The sequence below is a fragment of the Scyliorhinus torazame genome, chromosome 9 (genome assembly GCF_047496885.1).
Source record: "Scyliorhinus torazame isolate Kashiwa2021f chromosome 9, sScyTor2.1, whole genome shotgun sequence".
NCBI lineage: Eukaryota > Metazoa > Chordata > Chondrichthyes > Carcharhiniformes > Scyliorhinidae > Scyliorhinus > Scyliorhinus torazame.
The window spans coordinates 200,179,311-200,204,098 of NC_092715.1; the positions used below are offsets into that span (position 1 = coordinate 200,179,311).

Here is a 24,788-nt window from a genome sequence, read left to right on the forward strand (position 1 = left end):
GTCAAGTCACTTCTGCCTTTATGTTTCCAGAAAAATCATGGCTTGGGGCCACTCCCAGCATGCAGTAGGGGTAAATATGCAGAAACGTTAGTGCACTGAGAATACAGATTTATACAGTCTTTCACAGTCATAGATTTCCATAAACACAAGACCTGGCCTTCTCAAGCAGGCTCTTGAAGGGTCATGGTAAGTTTTTCGTGGATTTTCTTTTTTGCATTGTTATTCACCTATTACAACATTCACAGTTCCACAGTAGACATTATCAAACTCAATTTCATTAACCACTTGCTTGAGTAAATCTCATGATCGAGATAGCATCTTTACTTCCCAATTATCTAGTTAAAATGCAATGGCTCCATGGAATGTAATGGTACTGAATATGGTGATCTTAGTTCAACTGAAAAGCCTTCTTGTGAGTGTTCAGACATTATGATAAAATGAAAATAAGAAATACAATAATTGGAAATGTGTTCTGGTGGCTGTAGGTTTAAAGGAGAAATTAGCGATTGTTTTTAAGATGAAGGGGGAAAGCAAATTGTCTGAGTTAATAGAACTGGGGGTTTGATATGCTGATTAGTACAGTAACACTGGGAACATGTGTTCACGTTAACTACATTTGGTAACAAAATGAAAGATGGGGGGGGGGCTACACGGTGACGCAGTGGTTAACACTGCTGCCTACGGCACTGAGGACCCAGTTTCGATCCCGGCCGGGGTCACTCTGTGTGAAGTTTGCACATTCTCCCCATTGTTATGGGCCAGGGTTTAGGGAACCCCAAAGTGTATCATGGAGTTCACCTGACCCACAACTTTTAATAGATTGTGGCATGGGGAGCACACGGCCCACTCTACATGTGGTACAGCAGAAATGGAAAGGTAATTTTTAAAGCAAAACAATGTTTATTCTATGAACTCAAGTTAACCTTTTTGAAACATTGTGAACATCTTTGCAACCATCAATTCAAATACAACCTCCAAAGAATACAACACTAAGTAATCCTTAACAACTTCCCAAACAACATCCAGAAGACAAAAGAAACACCTTTTAACAGAAGCACATTACGTTTACATTCACTACTGAGAACATTAATAATTCTGAATTCATCAAATGATCAAGAGATAGTATTTTCATGGCAGAGAGATCAACAGTACACCTGCTCTGTCTGGCTTCAGCTCCAACTCTGAAAACAAAACTAAAACACACCCTGCAGCAAACAGCCTAAAACAAAAGTAAAAAGCCGACAGACAGCCTAGCTCCACCCACTCTCTGACATCACTGCAGTAGTAAATACCCATTTCTTAAAGGTACTCTCACTACAGATATTTACATACACACCCATTTATAAACACCCATTTCTTAAAGGTACTCTCACATGACACCTCCCCCAAGAAAAAAAAACCATCAACTTCAAGATGGTTTCATTTTTCACCTTTTCACTATCCTTTAAGAAATGCACACAGTAAATATACTTTTTTGTTTAAGAAAAAACAACACACGCAAACAGGTACAATAATATAGTCCTTTTTGTTTTCTTTTTCCTCCAACTGAAATCCTTCCTGATTGACAGTCTCGGTGAACAAGAAGGTCCTTGCACGATCCATCCATTTCTCTACGCCTCGCCATTTCTCTTTAAAGACCATAAGACATAGGAGCGGAAGGCCATTCGGCCCATCGAGTCCACTCCACCATTCAATCATGGCTGATTTCAACTCCATTTACTCGCTCTCTCTCCATAGCCCTTAATTCCTCGAGTCAGATACTTTAGTTCAATCTGATCACAGAGTCCTTTGTAATTCTCTAACACAGGGGCATTGGTTATCACAGCTTTCAGGCATTCAAATGCCTGTTGAAAGTCCGCTGTCCACTGAAATTTCCGACGTGTCTTCAGCAAGTCCATCAGTGGAGCAATCACGCTATAAAACGTTCCTACAAATGTTCGATCAAATCCACTCATGCCAAGAAATCACATTATTTCCCTTCGCCTTGAGGGTATCGGAAACTCCTCAATAATTGTTGGTTTCACATCCCTTGTGACCATTCGACCCTGTCCGATTTTGGCCAAGGAAAGTGACTTGGGCTTTTCCAAATTCACTTTTGGCTAGGTTTATCACCAAACCCGCCTCCTGAAGTCGATCGAATAACTCCATCAGATGTTTTAAATGTTCTTTCCATGTCTGGCTGAAAATTACTAGGTCGTCGATGTATACCGCACAATTGGGTAATCCTGAAAAGACTTTGTTAGTTAACCGTTGAAATGTGGCTGGGGCGTTTTTCATGCCAAATGGCATAACTTTCAATTGGCATATACCATCTGGAGTCACAAAGCTGAAATCTCCTTCGCCCTTTCGGATAAAGTTACCTGCCAGTAACCTTTAAGTAAATCCAGTTTGGAAATAAAAGCTGATTGTCCCACTTTCTCAATGCAATCCTCCAAACGTGGGATAGGATAAGAGTCCGTTTTTGTAACTGCATTAACCTTTCTATAGTCCACACACAACCGTTGGGTACCGTCTGGTTTTGGTACCATCACTATGGGTGAGCTCCATTGGCTGCAACCCATTTCAATTATGCCAATTTTAAGGATACTCTCAATCTCTTTGTTAACCTGTGCCAATGTTAAAGGGTTAAGTCTATATGGATGTTGTTTGATTGGAACAGCATTTCCCACATCTACATCATGTATAGCCATTTTAGTACTTCCCAATTTAACTCTACAAACTTGCCCATGTGATATCAATAACTCTTTCAGGTCAGTTCATTTTTCCACTGGAAGGTAACTCAACAATTTATCCCAATTTTTAAGAACATCCTCGTTTTCCAATTTAATTTGAGGTATGTCAAATTCACAGTCATCTGGATTTTGTTCGTCACTTTGAGTTAGAATCATTAAAACCTCCTCCTTTTTCTCTCCTTCCCTTTCAAAGTACCTTGTAAGCATATTCACATGACACACTCGGTGAGTCTTCCTTCTATCTGGTGTTTTTACCACATAATTCACCTCACTTAATTTCCTTTCAATCTGATAAGGTCCACAAAACCTAGCTTTTAAAGGTTCACCTACCACTGGTAACAATACTAAAACTTTATCTCCACAGGCAAAACTACGAACTTTGGATTTCTCGTCCGCTACCCGTTTCATCACATTTTGTGCAACTTTTAAATGTTGTCTAGCCAATTCACCTGCTCTATTTAATCGTTCCCTAAAATTTGACACGAAATCCAATAATGTAATTTCCAATTTCTCAGTCACCAATTTTTCCTTAATCAATTTAAGTGGTCCTCTTACCTCATGACCAGAAATTAGTTCAAAAGGACTAAATTTGATTGACTCATTAGGTGCATCCCTAATTGCAAACAGTACGAATGGAATTCCTTTATCCCAATCCTCTGGATAATCATGCCAATAAGCCCTCAACATTGTCTTTAATGGCTGATGCCACCTTTCTAACGCTCCCTGCGATTCTGGATGGTATGCAGTTGATTTAAATTGTTTTATTCTTAAGCTATCCATAACTTATTTGAATAACCTGGAGGTAAAATTTGATCCATAATCCGATTGTATTTCTGTGGGTGTATTTCTGTGGGTAGTCCATATCTAGTAAAGAATTTTAGTAACTCCTCCACAATCTGTTTAGCTGTAATATTACATACTGGAATGGCCTCTGGAAACCTAGTAGACACATCCATTATAGTCAAAAGATATCGATTCCCACTTTTCGTTTTGGGAAGCAGTCCTACGCAATCAATTAGGACCTCTGTAAAAGGTTCCTCAAATGCTGGAATGGGTATTAAGGGTGCTGGTTTTATCACTGCATGAGGTTTCCCTATCACTTGACATATGTAACATGATTGACAAAATTTAACTACATTTTTATGGAGTCCAGGCCAATAAAAATGTTTTTGGATTTTAGCTTGCGTTTTCCTTATTCCCAAATGACCTCCCACTGGTACCTCATGTGCAACTCGCAACACCTCCTTTCTATACCCTACTGGCAATACTACTTGATGAACTTCTGCCCACTTTTCATCCACCTGCATATGTAAAGGTCTCCATTTTCTCATCAAGACATTACTTTTACGGTAATAACACTCTGGTATACACTCGGATTCCTCTTCTGTGTATGCTTTCTGATACATCCGGTTTATTTCTACATCTTTCTGTTGTAACTCTGCCAATTTTCCTGAACAAAAAATATCCACCTCATCCTCCACCTGTTCTTGTTCTTTTTCAACCATCTGATCAAAAATCACGTTGCGACCTTGTTACCACACAATCTGGAAGAATCCCAGGATATTCGTCCTTCAACACTTCAGTTGTCTGATTTTCCACTGGCTTATCAACCACAGTAGGCATCACTCCCACCTGCGATCCAGCTATATCATTACCCAAGATAAATGATATTTCTGGACAAGAAAGTTTCTCTATTACTCCTACTACCACATCACCACTCTTCACTGGAATTTCCAACCTTACCTTATATAATGGAACACTACTCTCACCCTGAAGTCCACATATTACCACCTTTACTGGCAATAATCTTCCCAGACTACATAACTCTTCATCTCTTACCATTAAAGATTGACTAGCTCCCGTAACTCTTAAAATTGTGACTTCTTTACCGGCTCCTCCTGATACACATGAGTAAACTTTACCCACACAAGTAAATTCTTTAAAGAGATCTGGCACCTTCTTATCAATCACCTCTTGGACGACATACAGGGCCTGGTGGTGAAGACGGAGACGCAGGAGGCACATCAGAAACGATGTGTGGAAAGGTTGGAGGCACTGGAAAACAACGCAAGGAGGAACAACCTGAGGATTCTTGGTCTTCCTGAAGGTGTGGAGGGAGCGGACGTCGGGGCATATGTGAGCACGATGCTGCACTCGTTAATGGGAGCGGAGGCCCCGGCGGGTCCGTTGGAGGTGGAGGGAGCATACCGAGTGATGGCGCGAGGACCGAGAGCAGGAGAAATTCCCAGAGCCATAGTGGTGAGATTCCTCCGTTTTAAGGATAGAGAAATGGTCCTTAGATGGGCAAAGAAAACTCGGAGCAGTAAATGGGAGAACGCGGTAATCCGCGTTTATCAAGACTGGAGTGCGGAGGTGGCGAGAAGGAGGGCGAGCTTTAATCGGGCCAAGGCGGTGCTTCATAAAAAGAAGATAACATTTGGAATGCTGCAACCGGCAAGACTGTGGGTCACATATCAAGGGAGGCACCACTACTTTGAGACGGCGGATGAAGCGTGGACTTTTATTGTGGAAGAAAAACTGGAATGAGTGGGTTATTAAAAAGAACGTTTGAACAAAGTGGTGGGGCGAATGTGGGGGGCAAAGAGGGGGGTTAAAAAGGGGGGAAAGAGGAGTTTTATGTACTAATCCTGCGATGTGGTAACTTTTCTCTCTCCCACAGGTGGTGATGGGGGGAGGAGGGGAGGTGGAGGAGATGGGGCGTTGGCCATTGGGGGCGGGGCCAAGGGAGAAGCGCGGGCTTGGTTCCCACGCTATGATAATCATGGCGGGAATAGAGAAGCAGGAAGGAGGGGGCGTCGCACGGTGCGAGCCGAGGTCACTGGGGGAAGCCGAGGTCGGCCAGAGTTTGCTGACTTCTGGGAGCAACATGGGGGGAGTAATTACGCTAGCGGGGGATCTAGCGGGGGGGGTGGGAGGGGGAATTACTGGGTTGCTGCTGCTGGGGAGAGGGGGGAGCTGGTATGGGGGAGGATGGGCGGGGGGGCACCGCCTGGGGGAGATACAGCTGCGTGGGAACCGGGTGAGGAGCTGGAAAAAGGTGATGGCTAATCGACAAGGGGGGGGGGGGTATGAAGCCCCCCAACTCGGCTGATCACGTGGAACGTGAGAGGGCTGAACGGGCCGATAAAGAGGGCACGGGTACTCGCACACCTTAAGAAACTTAAGGCAGATGTGGTTATGTTACAGGAAACGCACCTGAAACTGATAGACCAGGTTAGGCTACGCAAAGGATGGGTGGGGCAGGTGTTCCATTCGAGGCTAGATGCGAAAAACAGGGGGGTGGCTATATTAGTGGGGAAGCGGGTAATGTTCGAGGCAAAGACTATAGTGGCGGATAACGGGGGCAGATACGTGATGGTGAGTGGCAAACTACAGGGGGAGACGGTGGTTTTGGTAAACGTGTATGCCCCGAACTGGGATGATGCCAATTTTATGAGGCGGATGCTAGGACGCATTCCGGACCTAGAGATGGGAAAGCTGTTAATGGGGGGAGATTTTAATACGGTGTTGGAACCAGGGCTGGATAGGTCGAAGTCCAGGACTGGAAGAAGGCCGGCAGCAGCCAAGGTACTTAAAGATTTTATGGAGCAGATGGGAGGTGTAGACCCGTGGAGATTTAGCAGACCTAGGAGTAAGGAGTTCTCGTTTTTCTCCTATGTCCATAAAGTCTACTCGCGAATAGACTTTTTTGTGCTGGGTAGGGCATTGATCCCGAAGGTGAGGGGAACGGAGTATACGGCTATAGCCATTTCGGATCACGCTCCACACTGGGTGGACTTGGAGATAGGGGAGGAAACAGGAGGGCGCCCACCCTGGAGAATGGACATGGGACTAATGGCAGATGAGGGTGTGTGTCTAAGGGTGAGGGGGTGCATTGAAAAGTACTTGGAACTCAATGATAATGGGGAGGTCCAGGTGGGAGTGGTCTGGGAGGCATTGAAGGCGGTAGTTAGAGGGGAGCTGATATCAATAAGGGCACATAAAGGGAAGCAGGAGAGTAAGGAACGGGAGCGGTTGCTGCAAGAACTTTTGAGGGTGGACAGACAATATGCGGAAGCACCGGAGGAGGGACTGTACAGGGAAAGGCAAAGGCTACATGTAGAATTTGACTTGCTGACTACGGGCACTGCAGAGGCACAATGGAGGAAGGCACAGGGTGTACAGTACGAATATGGGGAGAAGGCGAGCAGGTTGCTGGCACACCAATTGAGGAAAAGAGGAGCAGCGAGGGAAATAGGGGGAGTGAGGGATGAGGAAGGAGAGATGGAGCGGGGAGCGGAGAGAGTGAATGGAGTGTTCAAGACATTTTATAAAAAATTATATGAAGCTCAACCCCCGGATGGGAGGGAGAGAATGATGGGCTTCTTGGATCGGCTGGAATTTCCCAAGGTGGAAGAGCAGGAAAGGGTGGGACTGGGAGCACAGATCGAGGTAGAAGAAGTGGTGAAAGGAATTAGGAGCATGCAGGCGGGAAAGGCCCCGGGACCGGATGGATTCCCAGTCGAATTCTATAGAAAATATGTGGACTTGCTCGCCCCGGTACTGACGAGGACCTTTAATGATGCAAAGGAAAGGGGACAACTGCCCCCGACTATGTCTGAAGCAACGATATCGCTTCTCTTAAAGAAGGAAAAGGACCCGCTACAATGCGGGTCCTATAGACCTATTTCCCTCCTAAATGTAGATGCCAAGATCCTGGCAAAGGTAATGGCAATGAGAATAGAGGAATGTGTCCCGGGGGTGGTCCACGAGGACCAAACTGGGTTTGTGAAGGGGAGACAGCTGAACACGAATATACGGAGGTTGTTAGGAGTAATGATGATGGCCCCACCAGAGGGAGAAACGGAGATAGTAGTGGCGATGGATGCCGAGAAAGCATTTGATAGAGTGGAGTGGGATTATTTGTGGGAGGTGTTGAGGAGATTTGGTTTTGGAGAGGGGTATGTTAGATGGGTGCAGCTGTTGTATAGGGCCCCAGTGGTGAGCGTGGTCACGAATGGACGGGGATCTGCATATTTTCGGCTCCATAGAGGGACAAGGCAGGGATGCCCTCTGTCCCCATTATTGTTTGCACTGGCGATTGAGCCCCTGGCGATAGCGTTGAGGGGTTCCAAGAAGTGGAGGGGAGTACTTAGGGGAGGAGAAGAACACCGGGTATCTTTGCATGCGGACGATTTGCTACTATACGTGGCAGACCCGGCGGAGGGGATGCCAGAAATAATGCGGATACTTGGGGAGTTTGGGGATTTTTCAGGGTATAAATTGAACATGGGGAAAAGTGAGTTGTTTGTGGTGCATCCAGGGGAGCAGAGTAGAGAAATAGAGGACCTACCGTTGAGGAAGGTAACAAGGGACTTTCGTTACCTGGGGATCCAGATAGCTAAGAATTGGGGCACCTTGCATAGGTTAAATTTAACGCGGTTGGTGGAACAGATGGAGGAGGATTTCAAGAGATGGGATATGGTATCCCTGTCACTGGCAGGGAGGGTGCAGGCGGTTAAGATGGTGGTCCTCCCGAGATTCCTCTTTGTGTTTCAGTGCCTCCCGGTGGTGATCACGAAGGCTTTTTTTAAAAGGATTGAAAAGAGCATCATGGGTTTTGTGTGGGCCGGGAAGACCCCAAGAGTGAGGAAGGGATTCTTACAGCGTAGCAGGGATAGGGGGGGGCTGGCACTACCGAGCCCAAGTGAGTATTATTGGGCCGCTAATATTTCAATGGTGAGTAAGTGGATGGGAGAGGAGGAGGGAGCGGCGTGGAAGAGATTAGAGAGGGCGTCCTGTAGGGGGACTAGCCTACAGGCTATAGTGACAGCCCCATTGCCGTTCTCACCGAGGAACTACACCACAAGCCCGGTGGTGGTGGCTACACTGAAGATTTGGGGACAGTGGAGACGGCATAGGGGAAAGACTGGAGCCTTGGGGGGGTCCCCGATAAGAAACAATCATAGGTTTGCCCCGGGGGGAATGGATGGGGGATATGGAATGTGGCAAAGAGCAGGAATAACGCAACTGAAAGATCTGTTTGTGGATGGGAAGTTCGCGAGTCTGGGAGCGCTGACCGAGAAATATGGGTTGCCCCAAGGGAATGCATTCAGGTATATGCAACTGAGGGCTTTTGCGAGGCAACAGGTGAGGGAATTCCCGCAGCTCCCGACACAAGAGGTGCAGGACAGAGTGATCTCAAAGACATGGGTGGGGGATGGTAAGGTGTCAGATATATATAGGGAAATGAGGGACGAAGGGGAGACTATGGTAGATGAACTAAAAGGGAAATGGGAAGAAGAGCTGGGGGAGGAGATCGAGGAGGGGCTGTGGGCAGATGCCCTAAGCAGGGTAAACTCGTCGTCCTCGTGTGCCAGGCTAAGCCTGATTCAGTTTAAGGTATTACACAGGGCGCATATGACTGGAGCACGGCTCAGTAAATTTTTTGGGGTGGAGGATAGGTGTGCGAGGTGCTCGAGAAGCCCAGCGAATCATACCCATATGTTTTGGTCATGCCCGGCACTACAGGGGTTTTGGATGGGGGTGACAAAGGTGCTTTCAAAAGTAGTAGGAGTCCGGGTCGAACCAAGCTGGGGGTTGGCTATATTTGGGGTTGCACAAGAGCCGGGAGTGCAGGAGGCGAGAGAGGCCGATGTTTTGGCCTTTGCGTCCCTAGTAGCCCGGCGCAGGATATTGCTAATGTGGAAAGAAGCCAAGCCCCCGGGGGTGGAGACCTGGATAAATGACATGGCGGGGTTTATAAAGTTAGAGCGGATTAAGTTCGTCCTAAGGGGGTCGGCTCAAGGGTTCACCAGGCGGTGGCAACCGTTCGTCGAATACCTCGCAGAAAGATAGACGGAATGGAAAAAAGAAGGCAGCAGCAGCAGCCCAGGATCGGGGGGGTGGGGGGGGGTGGGGGGGGGGAGGAGGAGGAACCAGAAGGACTCTCAGGGTTGTTAATATATACTGCATAGTATGTATAGGTCGTTGCTACAGATAATTATATATTGGACTGTTAAATTATATTTTTGGAGAGTGTTACTTGTGACAAGGCAGTTGCCAATTAGGGCTAGTTTTCATTTTTGTTCTTTATTATTTATTCATTTTTTGTTTATAAAATAAAATTGTTATTTGTGTTGTTATAATATTGTGTAAAGGATGCACAATGTACTGTGTTGGTTGACCAAAAATTTTCAATAAAATATTTAATTAAAAAAAAAATCAATCACCTCTTGATCAAGCTGTACAATCTTTTGCACCTCCTTCCCTTCACTTGGGCTTTCCTTTACCACTTTAACAAACCCCACTGTCTTATCCTGTTTTACGACATCAGCCTTCCCAGTGGTTTTCTTCAACCACCAACACTGTGACTTTACATGGCCTAGTTTATTACAGTGAAAACATTTAAAACTTTTAACTTCTCTTCCACCCTCCTGGATTTCTTTTTTAATCTGAAATACACTCTCCTTATTATCTCCCATCAGATCACGTTTACCTTTACCACTTGAATATTTCTCATGTCCCCAGTTTCAATCCCTCACAGGCTGAAACTGATGTCGGAAACCAAGCTTTGATTTATGAAGTAATTCATAATCATCTGCCATTTCTGCTGCTAATCTCACAGTTTTAACTCTCTGCTCTTCCACATGAGTTCTCACTACATCAGGAATTGAATTTTTAAACTCCTCCAAAAGTACAATTTCTCGGAGAGCTTCATACGTTTGGTCTATTTTCAAAGCCCTTATCCACCTATCAAAATTACTCTGTTTGATCCTTTCAAACTCCATGTATGTTTGACCAAATTCTTTCCTTAAATTTTTAAACCTTTGTCTGTAGGCTTCAGGCACTAGTTTATATGCACCTAAGATGAATTGTTTCACCTCCTCATACGTCCCAGATACCTCGTCCAGTAGTGATGCAAACACTTCACTAGCCCTACCTACCAGCTTTGTTTGAATCAATAATACCCACATGTCCGTGGCCATTTCATTTGGTTAGCTGCCTTCTCAAATGAAATGAAAAAGGCTTCAACCTCCTTCTCGTCAAACCTTGGCAATGCTTGGACATATTTAAATAGATTCCCACCAAGCCTTCGACTTTGACGCTCTTTCTCACTATCCTCATCACTATCAACCAACTGTACGTTTCCCTTTACGCCTGCCAATTTTAAGTGACTGTTATGTTTTATAGCCATTTTCTGAAGTTCAAACTCTCTCTCTTTTTCCCTTTCCTCTTTATCTCCTTCCTTTATCTCTTTCTGTGTTTCTTTCTTCTCTCTCCTTTTCTTTTTCCCTGATCTGTATGTCCCTTTCTCTTTCTTTTTCTCGCATTGCATATTCAAGCTGTCTTTAATTCTTTTTCATGTTCTAGTTGCTTAATCTGCAACTGGATCTTTGCCATTTCAAATGAGTCAGACTGTATCTCAGGCAACTTTAAATGCTTAGCCACCACCATAATTACCTCATCTTTTCGCATTTTGTCAGGTAATGTTAACTGCAATGTTTTTGCCAAATCTAAGTCTGCTTTTAGTCTCTGCCCGTAAGGTACTGCGTGTGACCGTCTCCACCCCCAAAAACTCTGAAACAGCCATTGTCCACAACACACTCCCTACTTAAACTGAAATACCACACCTGAAAAGCAACCACAATATGCTCACCCCTCACTGTCTTTAAATTCACTAAGTTAATCCAATAGATAGACTTTTATCCCGGACGAGCCCCCAATTTGTTATGGGCCAGGGTTTAGAGAACCCCAAAGTGTATCATGGAGTTCACCTGACCCACAACTTTTAATAGATTGTGATATGGGGAGCCCACTCTACATGGGGAGCACACGGCCCACTCTACATGTGTGGTACAGCAGAAATGGAAAGGTAATTTTTAAAGCAAAACAATGTTTATTCTATGAACTCAAGTTAACCTTTTTGAAACATACGGTGAACATCTTAGCAACCATCAATTTAAATACAACCCTCAAAAAATACAACACTTATGTTTATCTTTAATAACTTCCCAAACAACATCCAGAAGACAAATGAAACACCTTTGAACAGATGCACATTAGGTTTACATTCACTGCTGAGAACATTTATAACTCTGAATTCACCAAATGATCAAGAGATAGTCTTTTCATGGCAGAGAGATCAACAGTACACCTGGCTTCAGCCCCAACACTGAAAATGAAACTAAAACACACCCTGCAGCAAACAGCCTAAAACAAAAGTAAAAAGCTGACAGACAGCCCAGCTCCACCAACTCTCTGACATCACTGCAGTAGTAAACACCCATTTCCTCAAGGTACTCTCACTACAGATATTTATATGCACACCCATTTATAAACACCCATTTCTTAAAGGTACTCTCACATGACACCATGTATGCGTGGGTTTCACCCCCACAACCCAAAGATGTTCAGTTAGGTGGATTGGCCACATTAAATTGCCTCTTAATTGGAAAAAATAATTGGGTACTCTTTTAAAAAAAAAAAAAAAATTTTAATTTAAAAAAAATTCAAACTACAAAAGATGGGGTGGATTTAACATTTAGCATTCTGAAAGGTGAGCTCATGTAATAAATGTAATTATGGGTAACTTCTGAGAAGGTTAGTTCAGATAAGTTAAGATGAAAAAGAAAGACAATGGGGGGGATTTTCCAACCTTTTTCGCCAGCAGGGTTTTCTAGTCCCAACAACAGTTAAACCCTTGCTGGGGGTTGGATTCAATGGGAAATCCCATTGACAGCTGCAGGACCAGAAGATCCCGCTGCCGGCCAACGACAGGGTGTATCCTGCCACTGAGATCCCATCACGGGGGAACATGGAAAATCACCCCCATTGTGTCAGAGGTAAATTCACCCTATGCAAAGAGCTGCTTTGAGATCACAGCCCACACAGCAGGAAGCTGTGTTCACTCCGAACAAATTCTGTTTGGAGAAAGCCTGTTTTGAGAAGCCAGTTGGCTCTATCCCAAATTGGAAACAACCATAAAAGATAAAGATGCTTAGTGTGGTAACCACTGCTGCATTTTGCTTATAGTTTTAAAACCTACAGGATGTTGTTTCGGGAGATTCAGCTCTGAGGTTAGAAAAATAGAGGGTTTGAAATTGGGTAAATATTGTGGATGACCATTAATGTAGTTGTAGTTTTCATTGAAATGTGATTTGCCCAGTAACAAGATTAGCAGGAGTCTAGAGACTTTGAGGCCCAAATGGCCATATTAGAAACATTGTTTACCAGAGATCAGTGGGGCTATACAAATGGTAACTTCTCACAGCAAGGAATTTGAACGAGGTAGACAGCAGAATTCACAGAGGGGGATGTCAAAGAGATTGAACAGTAGTTTTCCATCCAACAAGCAGACAGGCAGTTCCATCTGTGATCCGAGCCACGGAGGCCTGTTCTGGCTAATATTTAAAGCCACAGCAGATTGCAGAGATGCTCCTCTAAAACTCAGTTTTGTGCTGAACCAGGAAGGGACATTTTCCCAGACCCTAAGTGGAATTGTGTGGTAACTATTAACTTGATTTAACCTAAAATTGGATGTTGTTTGGGAAACAGGGGTATCTCACCTGAGTTCAGGAAACAGGAGTATATTTTAGAAAAAGAGGTAACTTCAGATAAAATGCCATGTTTAGTTATTCATATACTTGTGTCATAGTGTATATAAGTCATTTGTCGTGTGTTTTTTTCTTTTACTTTAATAAATATTCTTTATTAATTGTTTACACAATGGTTGGACTGGTTCCTCACTGGGTTGTACATTGTTCTTCACATTATTCCAGAATAAAATACCCCAGAATCAGTATTTCAAGTTATCCTTCAGGATTTTGAGACATTCTCACAGGTAACATCAGCAGGTTTCTTAAGAAAATGTAAAGAAATTGATGTCTACAATGACTGGTCTGTTTGGGATTTTACCCCAAACCATCCAATTCAACATTCTAAAATGGCCCAAATAGATAAATCTGGCCATTGATTAATAACTGATCAAACAAAAAAGGTCCTCCAGGCACAAAAAATAAAACTACCAATATCTTAAAATACCCTTTGCTATACATAGAAACATACATAGAAGATAGAAGGGGGAGGCCATTCGGTCCACCATTCATTGTGATCATGGCTGATCATCAAGTTTAATACCCTGATCCCACCTTCACCCTTTATCCTTTTCGCCCCAAGAGTTATATCTAATTCCTTCTTGAAATTTTGCAACACTTTAGCCTCAACTAATTTCCGTGGTAGTGAATTCCACAGATTCACCACTCTCTGGGGGATGAAATTTCTCCCAAAAATGTTTAGTAAAAGAGAAACAAAGAAAAGGACAAGTTTATTTGTGTTGCGCATTTCCTTGACACTGCATTCAGTGGGGCCTGGAACCGAATGGAACATGAAATATTAAGAGGGCTATAAAAACAAAATTTTTAAAATATTCTTTTAAATTGCTCTATTTTTATTCCTCACCCCCAGACAGCTTTATACAAATCGAGCTGTAAGACAATATCCAACAGTAGTAAACCAGAATTGCCCAATATGTTAGCTACTAACCAGCGTGGCTACTTGGGAATCATGGTGTGACTAATTGCATTTCAGATTTGTAATTAAGAAATTGAGTATTTACCCCCTCATTGGGCACATGATCTCAATACTCAGCATGTGTATGCCTGTGAACTTGAACCGGTTTATTGGTGAAATAGATGAAAGATTAGAGTAAATTAATATTTCTGATCATTGTGCGTTTCTTATTTCCTTGGTTAGTGAAGGATGGAGTAAATGCATTTATCTGTATAGAGTGAATATACCAAAATGTGGCTAAAATACTCATGTCCAGCATGTTCCCAGTTCTGACTGGCACAACTATTTTTTCTTTCAAAACTAGTATTTCAAAATAAGCATTTCTAATAGATTTTTATCTATCAGGTGTGTCCTAACATTTTTAAATGACTAACAGGGAGTTCTACATTTACAAACAAAAGTAGCAAACCCTGTAGCAGAGGCCGCAGATCTATAGACCCGCAGTTGTCAACAGAATTTCCCGGTGACAGCACCTCGCTTCGCTGGAAACCTGTGCACCAGCGTGGGACCGGAATTTCCGGTGTGAGGGTGTGAAAATCTGGTTCAGTCCTTTATCACGAAATCTGTTCGATAAAAAAAGTTTCTTAGATTATTTGAATGCCATAACTAAAAGGTTCCTTGCTGTCAATTTGCATTCTTTAGACCACATGAGCAATTTGTGCATCAAGGTCATTTTGTGCTCAAATGCTCAATCGTAAACAAAAAGTTGCTTTGCATCAAATTATACATGTGTTTTCACAAATATTCTACGGAGCAGACTGACCTGGTAACAGGAGTTACAATCAGCGCCACAATTCGCATATATATAGATATAGGTTATGTCTATACATGCTCATTCCAAACACAAGGTAAAATGATTCACACTCTGGAAGGGAGACACGAGAATTTGATCTTACCCACGTGAATGACAACATGGGAGAGGTTATTTTCTGACTGTGCTTCTGGCAATGAGCTGCGATCAGAAACTCCAGAACTTGCCAAAGCCAGAACATTGCAGCATTCTTTTAACTTTCAAAATGAAAGCTACATTCATGCAAGAATTCTAGAATGATTCAAATGATGTCAGGTGAATTTTAATTTTATTTGATTCTTAATGGGATCTCTTATGAAATACAAAATATACAGATGGTATGATAGTGCAGTGGTTAGCACTGCTGCCTCACGGCGCCGAGGATCCGGGTTTGATCCCGGCCCCGGGTCAGTGTCCGTGTGGAGTATCCGTGTGGAATGCATATTCTCCCAGTGTCTGTGGGTCTCACCCCCACAACCCAAAGATGTGCCGGGTAGGTAGATTGGCCACGCTAAATTGCCCCTTAATTGGGCTAGAAAATAATTGGGTTCTTTAAATTATTTTTTTTTAAATAATCCCTACAGTGCAGAAGAAGGCCACTCAGCCCATCGAGCCTGTACCAACTCTCTGAAAGAGTACCCCACCTAGGCATACTCCCCTGCCCTATCTCTGTAACTCCACCTAACCTGCACAACCTTGGACATTACGGGGCAATTTAACATGGCCAATCCACCTAACTGGGGAGCACCCAAAGGAAACCCACGCAGACACGGGGTGAATGTGCAACTCCACTCAGTCAACCCAGGCCAGAATTGAACCCCGATCCCTGGCATCCTGAGGCAGCAGTGTTAACCACTGTGCTACCATGCCATCAGATGAACGATTGTTAACCAGTACAAAAAGGATCAAACTTATTATTGATTGTTCATCGATATAAAAATATTAAATTAACACTGCATTTTGTCATTATAGGCTTCCAAGTTTGTAACTCATGTAAAAGCATATATGATGAAAACAAGTTTAGAGCATCAATTTCTCTAGTAAACATATTTTCCCTCGGAATCCAATCGTGGATATAAAATGCTGAAGGGAATATGGGATCTAATAGTTCTTAGCTGTCTGAGATGCTATTAACTGTGAAATCAAGCAAACATACCAAAATATATTGTATACAGAGGAGGTCTACTTTGCAGTTAGTGGCCATAATGCATCTTCTGAACCTAAACATTTCCATTACACATAGACAGATCTGTTTGTGACGCCATGAAACATAGGTCAGTAGTAATTAGCTTTTCTTAATGGAATTTGAGAAAAAATATTCAAGTAAAAAAAATGTTCATTTTCTTTTTTGGTGCAACGCTTATATTTCCATTCTTCGTTTTCATCTTGGTATGTAGAAGGCATGTTTTCCTACTTTATATTTACATTTTTACATTATTCTCATTAAAGGAGACTGACTCCTCCTGCAGTATGACCCTGTTCTCAAGCAGCATGTGCAATTGTCCGAGACACAACATCTCATTATCACATTTATCACTTAATAGTTCACTGTCACGTTCATCATTCCAAGTGTCGGGCGTTGGCTTGGAAGCACTAGAGCAACTACTTAAAAATATATTTCTCTACTGGAATGAGGTTACATTATACAGAATTTTAAAACAGGCCAAATTAGCCATACCGCAGGCTGCTGAGCATTTCAAATCTCATTCCACCTCGTAGACAGAATTAGTTGAAAGTCAAATAATAAAAACTCACCTTATCGCTGTCCTCATTGAAAGGAGGGTCACGTGGATTTTGGTGATAGGGAAAGGAAGGAGCCATGCCACCTATAAAATTAGACAATAATAATTAGTAAAGTACCAACCAAATTCAACTCATTCGTACTTTCTTAAAAAGACAAGAGAATCGTATAATAAATCTACATAATGTAATTTTAACCCTTTATTAATAAAGGCAAATTAATTTTTAAAAATTCATTTACGGGACGTGGGCATCACTGGTTAGACCAGCATTTATTGCCCATCCCTAGTTGCCCTTCAGAAAGTGGTGGTAAGTTGTGTTCTTGAATCGCTGCTGTCCTTGAGGTGTAGGTACACTCACTGTGCTGTTCGGCAAGGGGGGGGGGGGTGGCGGGGGGGGTGGCGGGGAGGGGGGAGTTCCAGGCTGGTTTGTCCCGGATGGTGTCAAGCTTCTTGAGTGTTGTTGGAGCTGCACTCATCCAGGCAAGTGGAGAGTATTCCATTACACTCCTGACTTGTGCCTTGTATATGCTGGACAAGCTTTGGGGGGTCAGGAGGTGTGTTACTCACCATAGGATTCCTAGTCTTTGACCTGCCCTGGTAGCCACAGTATTAATGTGGCTAGTCCAGTTCAGTTTCTGAACAACGGTAACCCCCAGGATGTTGATAGTGGGTGATTCAGCGATGGTAATATCATTGAATGTCAAGGGACGAGGGTTAGATCCGCTCTTATAGGAGATGGTCATTGCCTGGCACTAATGTGGCATGAATGCAACTTGCCACTTGCCAGCCCAAACCTGGATATTGTCCAGGCCTTGCAGCATTTGAACATAGACTGCTTCATTATCTGAGGAGTCACAAATGGTGCTGAACATTGTGCAGTCATCCGCAAACATCCCCACTTCTGACTATACCGGAATCTTTCATTTAAATTTGATCATTGGCCTTGCTTAGAACTTCCACCTGTCTTGAGGTTAATCAACTTTATAATTATCTAATTTAATTTAAAAAAGACCAAGAAATGAAACTATGTAACAAAACTGAGGGGGAAAAATAACAGAAAACCAGGGTAATTTGAAACAGAATCAGAGGTGTGGACTGAGAAGGAAATGCAGCCACTTAAAAAAGAGGTAGATGTAAAAATATAGATGATAATAACAAAGTTAAAGGCATGGAAGCAGCTCTATATAAGAGAGAACTCAGTAGAGTGCTTATCTCTGCCATGCTGTGTTAACTCAATATTACAATTGGATAGATCTTCTTTGAAGCTTTTCCCTGCCTGATTGATGCTCTGTAACTACAAAGCTGAACAATAAATATTTTTATTAAGAGCACTGAGGAGGCTTCGGGTCAATTCAATCCACCAGCCTGCTCTGAAAACTCTGCTCACATTTTCACAGCTGTGACGAACTGCACCACAGCAGATCATAAGAATATAAGAACTAGAAGCAGGAGCAGGCCATCTGGCCCCTCAAGCTTGCTCCGTCATTCAATAAGACCATGGCTAATCTTGTTGTGGACTCAGCTCCGCCTACCCACCTGCTCACCATACCCTTAATTCCTTTACTGTTCAAAAATCTATCCATCTTTGCCTTAAAAACATTCAAGGAGGTAGCCTCAACTGCTTCACTGGGCAGGGAATTCCACAGATTCACAGCTACGATACATAACATTTTAGAATAATCTACAGTATTCCAAATAAAATAACCTACAACATTGTAAAAGAAAATGTTAATTTGACCTCTCAATGCTAACAGATGCATATTTTAAAAATTTCTGGATCCAGATCTTCGCCAAATCAATTCTTCCTTCAGCCATACACAGTGTACGAAGTTTTGTGAAATCCATCCATTAACTTTTGAGATACATTTTTTCAGACAGACTAACAAACCAAGAGGAGCATTTATTCAATTTGGCATAACAGCAAGTCAAAACATCTTTGTGGCACTTTCTTCAACTTGCTTATCCATTGATCAAATTTGAGACTATCCTTAACATAGTCAATTGTTTTTTCACAGGACTTGTCAGGAAACAGAGGTGGTTCCAAATGATCAATATTTGTATTTATGGATATTAGAAATAAGGTATAGTTTTAAGTAAGTTTAATTTTTGTATTTCAGTATTTGAAAGGGTAGACTTCAGGTTGGTTTAGATACGTGCATGGTAATGAGGGTTTATGATGTGAACGCCCAAACAGGGCTTAACGGAAAACAAGGTTAGTTGCTTAGCAACCAGAGGTCATCCTAGGACAGAAAGAACTTTTGAGTTAGTTGTAAGATGGTGCTAAAGAAGCTGGATGCGAGACAAGGGTATTATAGGGAGCAGACTTTCCAAAAGAACAAGAGAAAGTCCCCAAAAATCCCCAAAACTAGGACAAAAGTATGACTCAGGAAGACAGTTAAGCTAAAGGAACTAGGAACAAGAAGTTGAACAACGTCCTATTCAGAAGAAAAGTAAAAAGTAGCGAAGGAGCCCTGATTTAAAGAGACAGCTGCAAGAACCAAATTTAAAGTAAGCTGGAAGAGAAACCAGACATCCGAGGTAAATCAAATGCTTGGTGACACCTTAGTACAGCCTGTGAAGTAGAATTGTTCTGTTGGCATGGCTGAGTACCTGAGAGATTGTATGGAAGCTTGAATGCACATGGTAATCCAAGGCAGAGAAATACCAAAAGGAGATATTGGGCAGGATTTGCCGGCTGTTCACGCTGGCTGGAAATTCTGGTCCAACGCCGGCGCATGGATTTCCCGGCGGCAAGGGGTGCTGATGAGGAAAATCCCGTTGACAATGTCAGGACCAGTAGATTCCGCTAGCGGGCCACCTCCCCCACCAAAAAACACGCGGTGGGGTGGTCAGTAAATCTCGGCCATTGAAAACCTAAAGGTAGATTCTTGGTGAAGGAATCAAAAAGAAAGCTTTGATTCGAGGAAACATTGTACACCTGTTCTTTGAGAGTGGTGTTTGGAAATACTCTTGTGGAATCACAGGTCCTGTGAACATCAACCAGACAGGGAACAGCCTCAAGGAAGAGCTGCATACTTGTAATAACGTTTAGTTGACCATGGCTCGACTGAGTTCCCTCTTCACTTGTTTAATGCGATGTTTCCGGTGTAAGGCATTTCCTAATGATACGTTTTGTCATTTTTGAAGCGGTGATTCAGCTCTTTGCCCACTACTCACAGCTAAAGAGCAGAAGAAAGTTACATTTCTGTGATGAACTTAACAAGACAGCATGAAAGTGACTTTTTCCAGATACTTTTCAAATCTTTTGTGACACATTAGAGTTTTGGGGGAGGGGTTATAGTACAGGAAGAGTTTACCAAGATAGGGATGGCTAGACCATGAATAGATTTAAATATAGTTCAGTATTCTATTTTATGTTTTTAGCTGTTACTCGGTATTTGACACGTTAAGAGTTCAGTTTGGATTTTGCTCAGCTTCATCCTTAGCCATTTCATGGAAACAAAATTTAAGCCTCCTCTGAGGCAGCATCCAAATACTGACATTATAAATCTGTCTATTGAATAAACATGTTACAGGTTTGATTCAGGAAGTCTCGAAGGAAGATTCACATTCAAGCTGGAACGCTTTGAAAAGCAGAGTGACCTTGTGGAGCTGCCAGTTTTGTCTCAAGATTGTTAATAGTTCTCTGCTATTTTAGAATCCTGCACACACTCCAAATGGATTATTTTTTATATAATATAGGTTAGAGACCTTCCAGTATTTAGTCACTACTATTATCCTCCAGCTTTTATCTATTTACTGTAACAGTATATTTAAGAAGCCCATAATTAATTGCTTCAAACATCAAAACTCAGTATAATTTACTGTAACTAAATAACTAACTAGTTTTAAAAAGAATAGCTTATTTCCTTTTCCAAAGCAAGCAGGAATTTAAATGTACTGGTGTCTGCCATTCTTTCACAAGATCCAAGAACTAAATTTCCCTATTCATTTACTTAAATCATAAACAGTGGCAGATATTATACTAGCATATCAATACACTATTCAAGAACAATAATAATAATCTTCATTAGTGTCACAAGTAGGCTTACATTAACTTCATGCAATGAAGTTACTGTGAAAAGCCCCTAGTCGCCACATTCCAGCACCTGTTTGGGTACACAGAGGGAGAATTCAGAATGTCCAATTCGTCCAACAAGCACATCTTTCAGGACTTGTGAGAGGAAACCAAAGCACCCGGAGGAAACCCAGGCAGACACAGAGCGAACGTGCAGACTCCGCACAGACAGTGACCCAAGCTTTGAAATCCCCCTGATCTCTTCCTGCAAAGCACATTTGATTTTAGACAGTCTAATGAGAGGATGAATGCTGGTACCATTCTGCAAAACCTGTTTTGTCACCATGAGAAGATGAGGGCAAGTAGCAAGTAAATGACCTTTGTTTTTTCTACATTTAAGCCCAATTACTGATTTTTTGTTTTTACCACCAAACTATCCCTTCATTCCACTAACTAAAACATGCTGAGGGAGTGCTGAATTGTTGGAGGTACCATCTTTCAGATGAGACATTAAACCGAGACATCACCTGTCCTTTCAAGTGAGTAGATGCAAAATATCCCATCGCACTATTTGAAAGAACAACAGCACTGAGAACCCGTTATTCCCTCGCACTCCATTCTCCGCCCGATTGGGAATCCTTTTACCGGCGTCGGGCAATGGAGAATCCACCCCTAGGTCGATTGAAATTTGAGAATTTAGATTGACAATGTTTTGTTAGATGAGGATATTAAAGGATATGCATCAGATGGGGCAAAGGAATTCAGGTACAGCTCAACCATGATCCAACGGAAAGGCAGGTCTGGCTCGAAAAGTTGAATGGCTTATTCCTGTTGTTCATTCATATTTTCAAAACTAATTATTTGCAATCTTGAAGAGTTTTCACCAGATAACTCTAAGTACGGGTTACAAATTCAAGCATTACATGGATCCTAACTCTGCACTGCTGAGAATGGATTTCGGTAAAATTGACATGCTTTAAAAATGGCTGTACTATAAATAACATAGATTTTCGTATTCAAAGAATACAGTGCAGAACAGTATATAGACTGTATGTATTCTGCTGTTCCAGTATGTCACAAAATAACAGAAATGTACTACAAAAAATATACAAATTAAATCTGCCCCTTTTTTCAGTCTGGCCATAATTGTTTGATTGTGTGCATTTGGATTTTGTGATCACTAGCAAAAATGGCAGGTTGGGAATGCCCCATACAATACCTGTCCTGAATTTTCCATAATCACACAGTAGCTAGAACACTTGCACCACTCTGCAGCTGACAGAGGCTAGATGGAGTACATCCTTCTCTGAGACAGTACTGGATAATCACTATGACAACAACTGTGGTTAATTTTGTAAATAAATTATTCCTGGAAGGAGCGCATAAATGGATAAATATATGAAGACACTATGCACACCCCTGTCAGCATCAACGGGGCCGAGGTGGAGATGGTTAGCAGTTTCAAATTCCTAGGGGTGCACATCTCCAAAAATATGTCCTGGTCTACCCACGTCGACGCTACCACCAAGAAAGCACAACAGCGCCTATACTTCCTCAGGAAACTAAGGAAATTCGGCATGTCCACATTGACCCTTACCAACTTTTACAGATGCACCATAGAAAGCATCCTATCGGGCTGCATCACAGCCTGGTATGGCAACTGTTCGGCCCAGGACCGCAAGAAACTTTAGAGAGTCGTGAACACCGCCCAGTCCATCACACAAACCTGCCTCCCATCCATTGACTCCATCTACACCTCCCGCTGCCTGGGGAAAACGGGCAGCATAATCAAAGATCCCTCCCACCCGGCTTACTCACTCTTCCAACTTCTTCCATTGGGCAGGAGATACAGAAGTCCGAGAACACGCACGAACAGACTCAAAAACAGCTTCTTCCCCACTTTCACCAGACTCCTAAATGACCCTCTTATGGACTGACCTCATTAACACTACATCCCTGTATGCTTCATCCGATGCCAGTGCTTATGTAGTTACATTGTATACTTTGTGTTGCCCTATTATGTATTTTCTTTTATTCCCTTTTCTTCTCATGTACTTAATGATCTGTTGAGCTGCTCGCAGAAAAATACTTTTCACTGTACCTCGGTACACGTGACAATAAACAAATCCAATCCAAAGTGTAATGATATACAACTTCCGAATTAAATATAAAATATTAGTCTGTATGTCATGTTTTGTTCGGTTTTAGCCCTTGAGAAGGCAGTGGTGAGCTGCCTCCTTGCTGCAGTCCATGCGTCATAGGAACACCCACAGTGCTGTTTAGGAAGGAAGTTCCAGGATTTTGACCCGGCGACAGTGAAGCAAGAGCAATATAGTCCTGAGTCAGGATTATGTGTAGCTTGTAGGTGGTGGTGTTCTCATACAACTGCTCCCCTTGGTCTAGGTGGCAGAGGTCACCATTTTGGAAGGTTCTGTTGAAGGAGTCTTAGTGAGTGGCTTCATTGTGGGGTGCCAATCAGATGGGCTGCTTTGTCCTGGATTGTGCCAAGCTTCTTGAGTGTTGTTGGAACTGCATTCATCCAGACAAGTGGAGTGTATTCCATCATGCTCCTTACTTGTTGCTTGTAGATGGTGGACAGGTTTTGGGAAGTCAGTTGGTGAGTTACTAGCCACTGAATTCCCAGCCTCTGTCCTGTTCCAGGAGCCACAGTATTTATATGGCTGGTCCAGTTCAGTCTCTGGTCAATGGTAATCCCCAGGATGTTAACAGATCTATAGAACCATAGAAATCCTACAGTGCAGATAGTATTCGGGGATTCTGTGATGATAATGCCATTGAATGTCAAGGGGTGATGTTAGATCCCCTCTTGTTGGAGATGGTCATTTCCTGGCACTTGTGTGGCATGAATGTTACTTGCCATTTAATACTTGAGATGCCCTTAACAATCCCAGGAAAGAGAATTAATAGCATTCTTAAAGTTATTGGTTGCAACTTTTTGAATATTTGAGATTGCCACAAATTCTTCTTCGATCTCATGAATTATGTTTTTAATATTTAATTGTAATAATTTATTATAAACTGTTACTGCAATAATGAAAATGTGATAGTTTTAAAATGTTATGATGTTAACCTTTTTCGTTAGGAAAACCAGCTGATCAATGCTGAGAAGAGTAACAGAATGGATGAGGCAAAGTTGAATGTGTGTAATGTTAACACATTTTTGACCATTTAAAAAGCACTCGCACAGTACTGTCTCGGTGAAGTTAGAAAGTTCCGGGTGAAAAATTTAAAATAATTTGAATTAAGCAACAGTGAATTCAGAAGGATAAACTATAAAAATCACTGATTGATTTTAATTTCTGTTAGCACTGTTAAAGAGTTGCCAGCTTACTTGTATTCTGTAAGAACCAAACAAGTCCCTGCTTTGTTAGTAGAAGACAATTGCATATTACAAGACAATTGGTGCGATTTAATGGAAACAATTCGAAGTGTGATTTTTGGCGCGTTTGGAGGGGTGTTTTTCGACGGCCACATTGGTGAGATCGGGGCCCGTATTTAACGGCACTTGTGCCGAAAATGAGCCCCCACGCACTTCTTGCTATTACTGGCTGTCTCGTTGCCTGATTCGACAGACTCACGCCTCAGCATCTCGCGCTGCTTTTAAACACTCCCTCACCACTCACTCCCAGTCAGCACACAAGCATGGCAGCGCGCAGACCTGCTCCTCACTTTGGGGATGTCGACCTGGCCAGGCTTCTCGATGCTGTTGATGTGAGACAGGACATTCTGTTCACCCAATGGGGGCGCAGGACCAGCAGCAGGGGCACCAATACCGCCTGGGAGGCAATGGCAGTGGCAGCCAGTGTGGGCAATATGACCAGGAGGACTACCGTATAATGTCGGAAGAAGACCAACGACATCCATCAAGCTGCAAGAGTAAGTTACCAACATCTCTCCTGGCATCAGTTCCGCCT

The 24,788-nt window shown here is 42.7% G+C and overlaps 1 protein-coding gene across 3 annotated transcripts in view; it reads right to left on the minus strand.

The window, feature by feature from the left end:
- Positions 1-24,788, minus strand: part of LOC140429678 (E3 ubiquitin-protein ligase RNF38) — a 310,735-nt gene that overhangs the window by 220,178 nt on the left and 65,769 nt on the right. For all 3 annotated transcript variants that reach the window (XM_072516977.1, XM_072516975.1, XM_072516976.1), the window contains exon 2: positions 16,849-16,919. In XM_072516977.1, the coding sequence (XP_072373078.1) occupies positions 16,849-16,919 (71 nt within the window). The remainder of the gene's footprint in view (positions 1-16,848; positions 16,920-24,788) is intronic.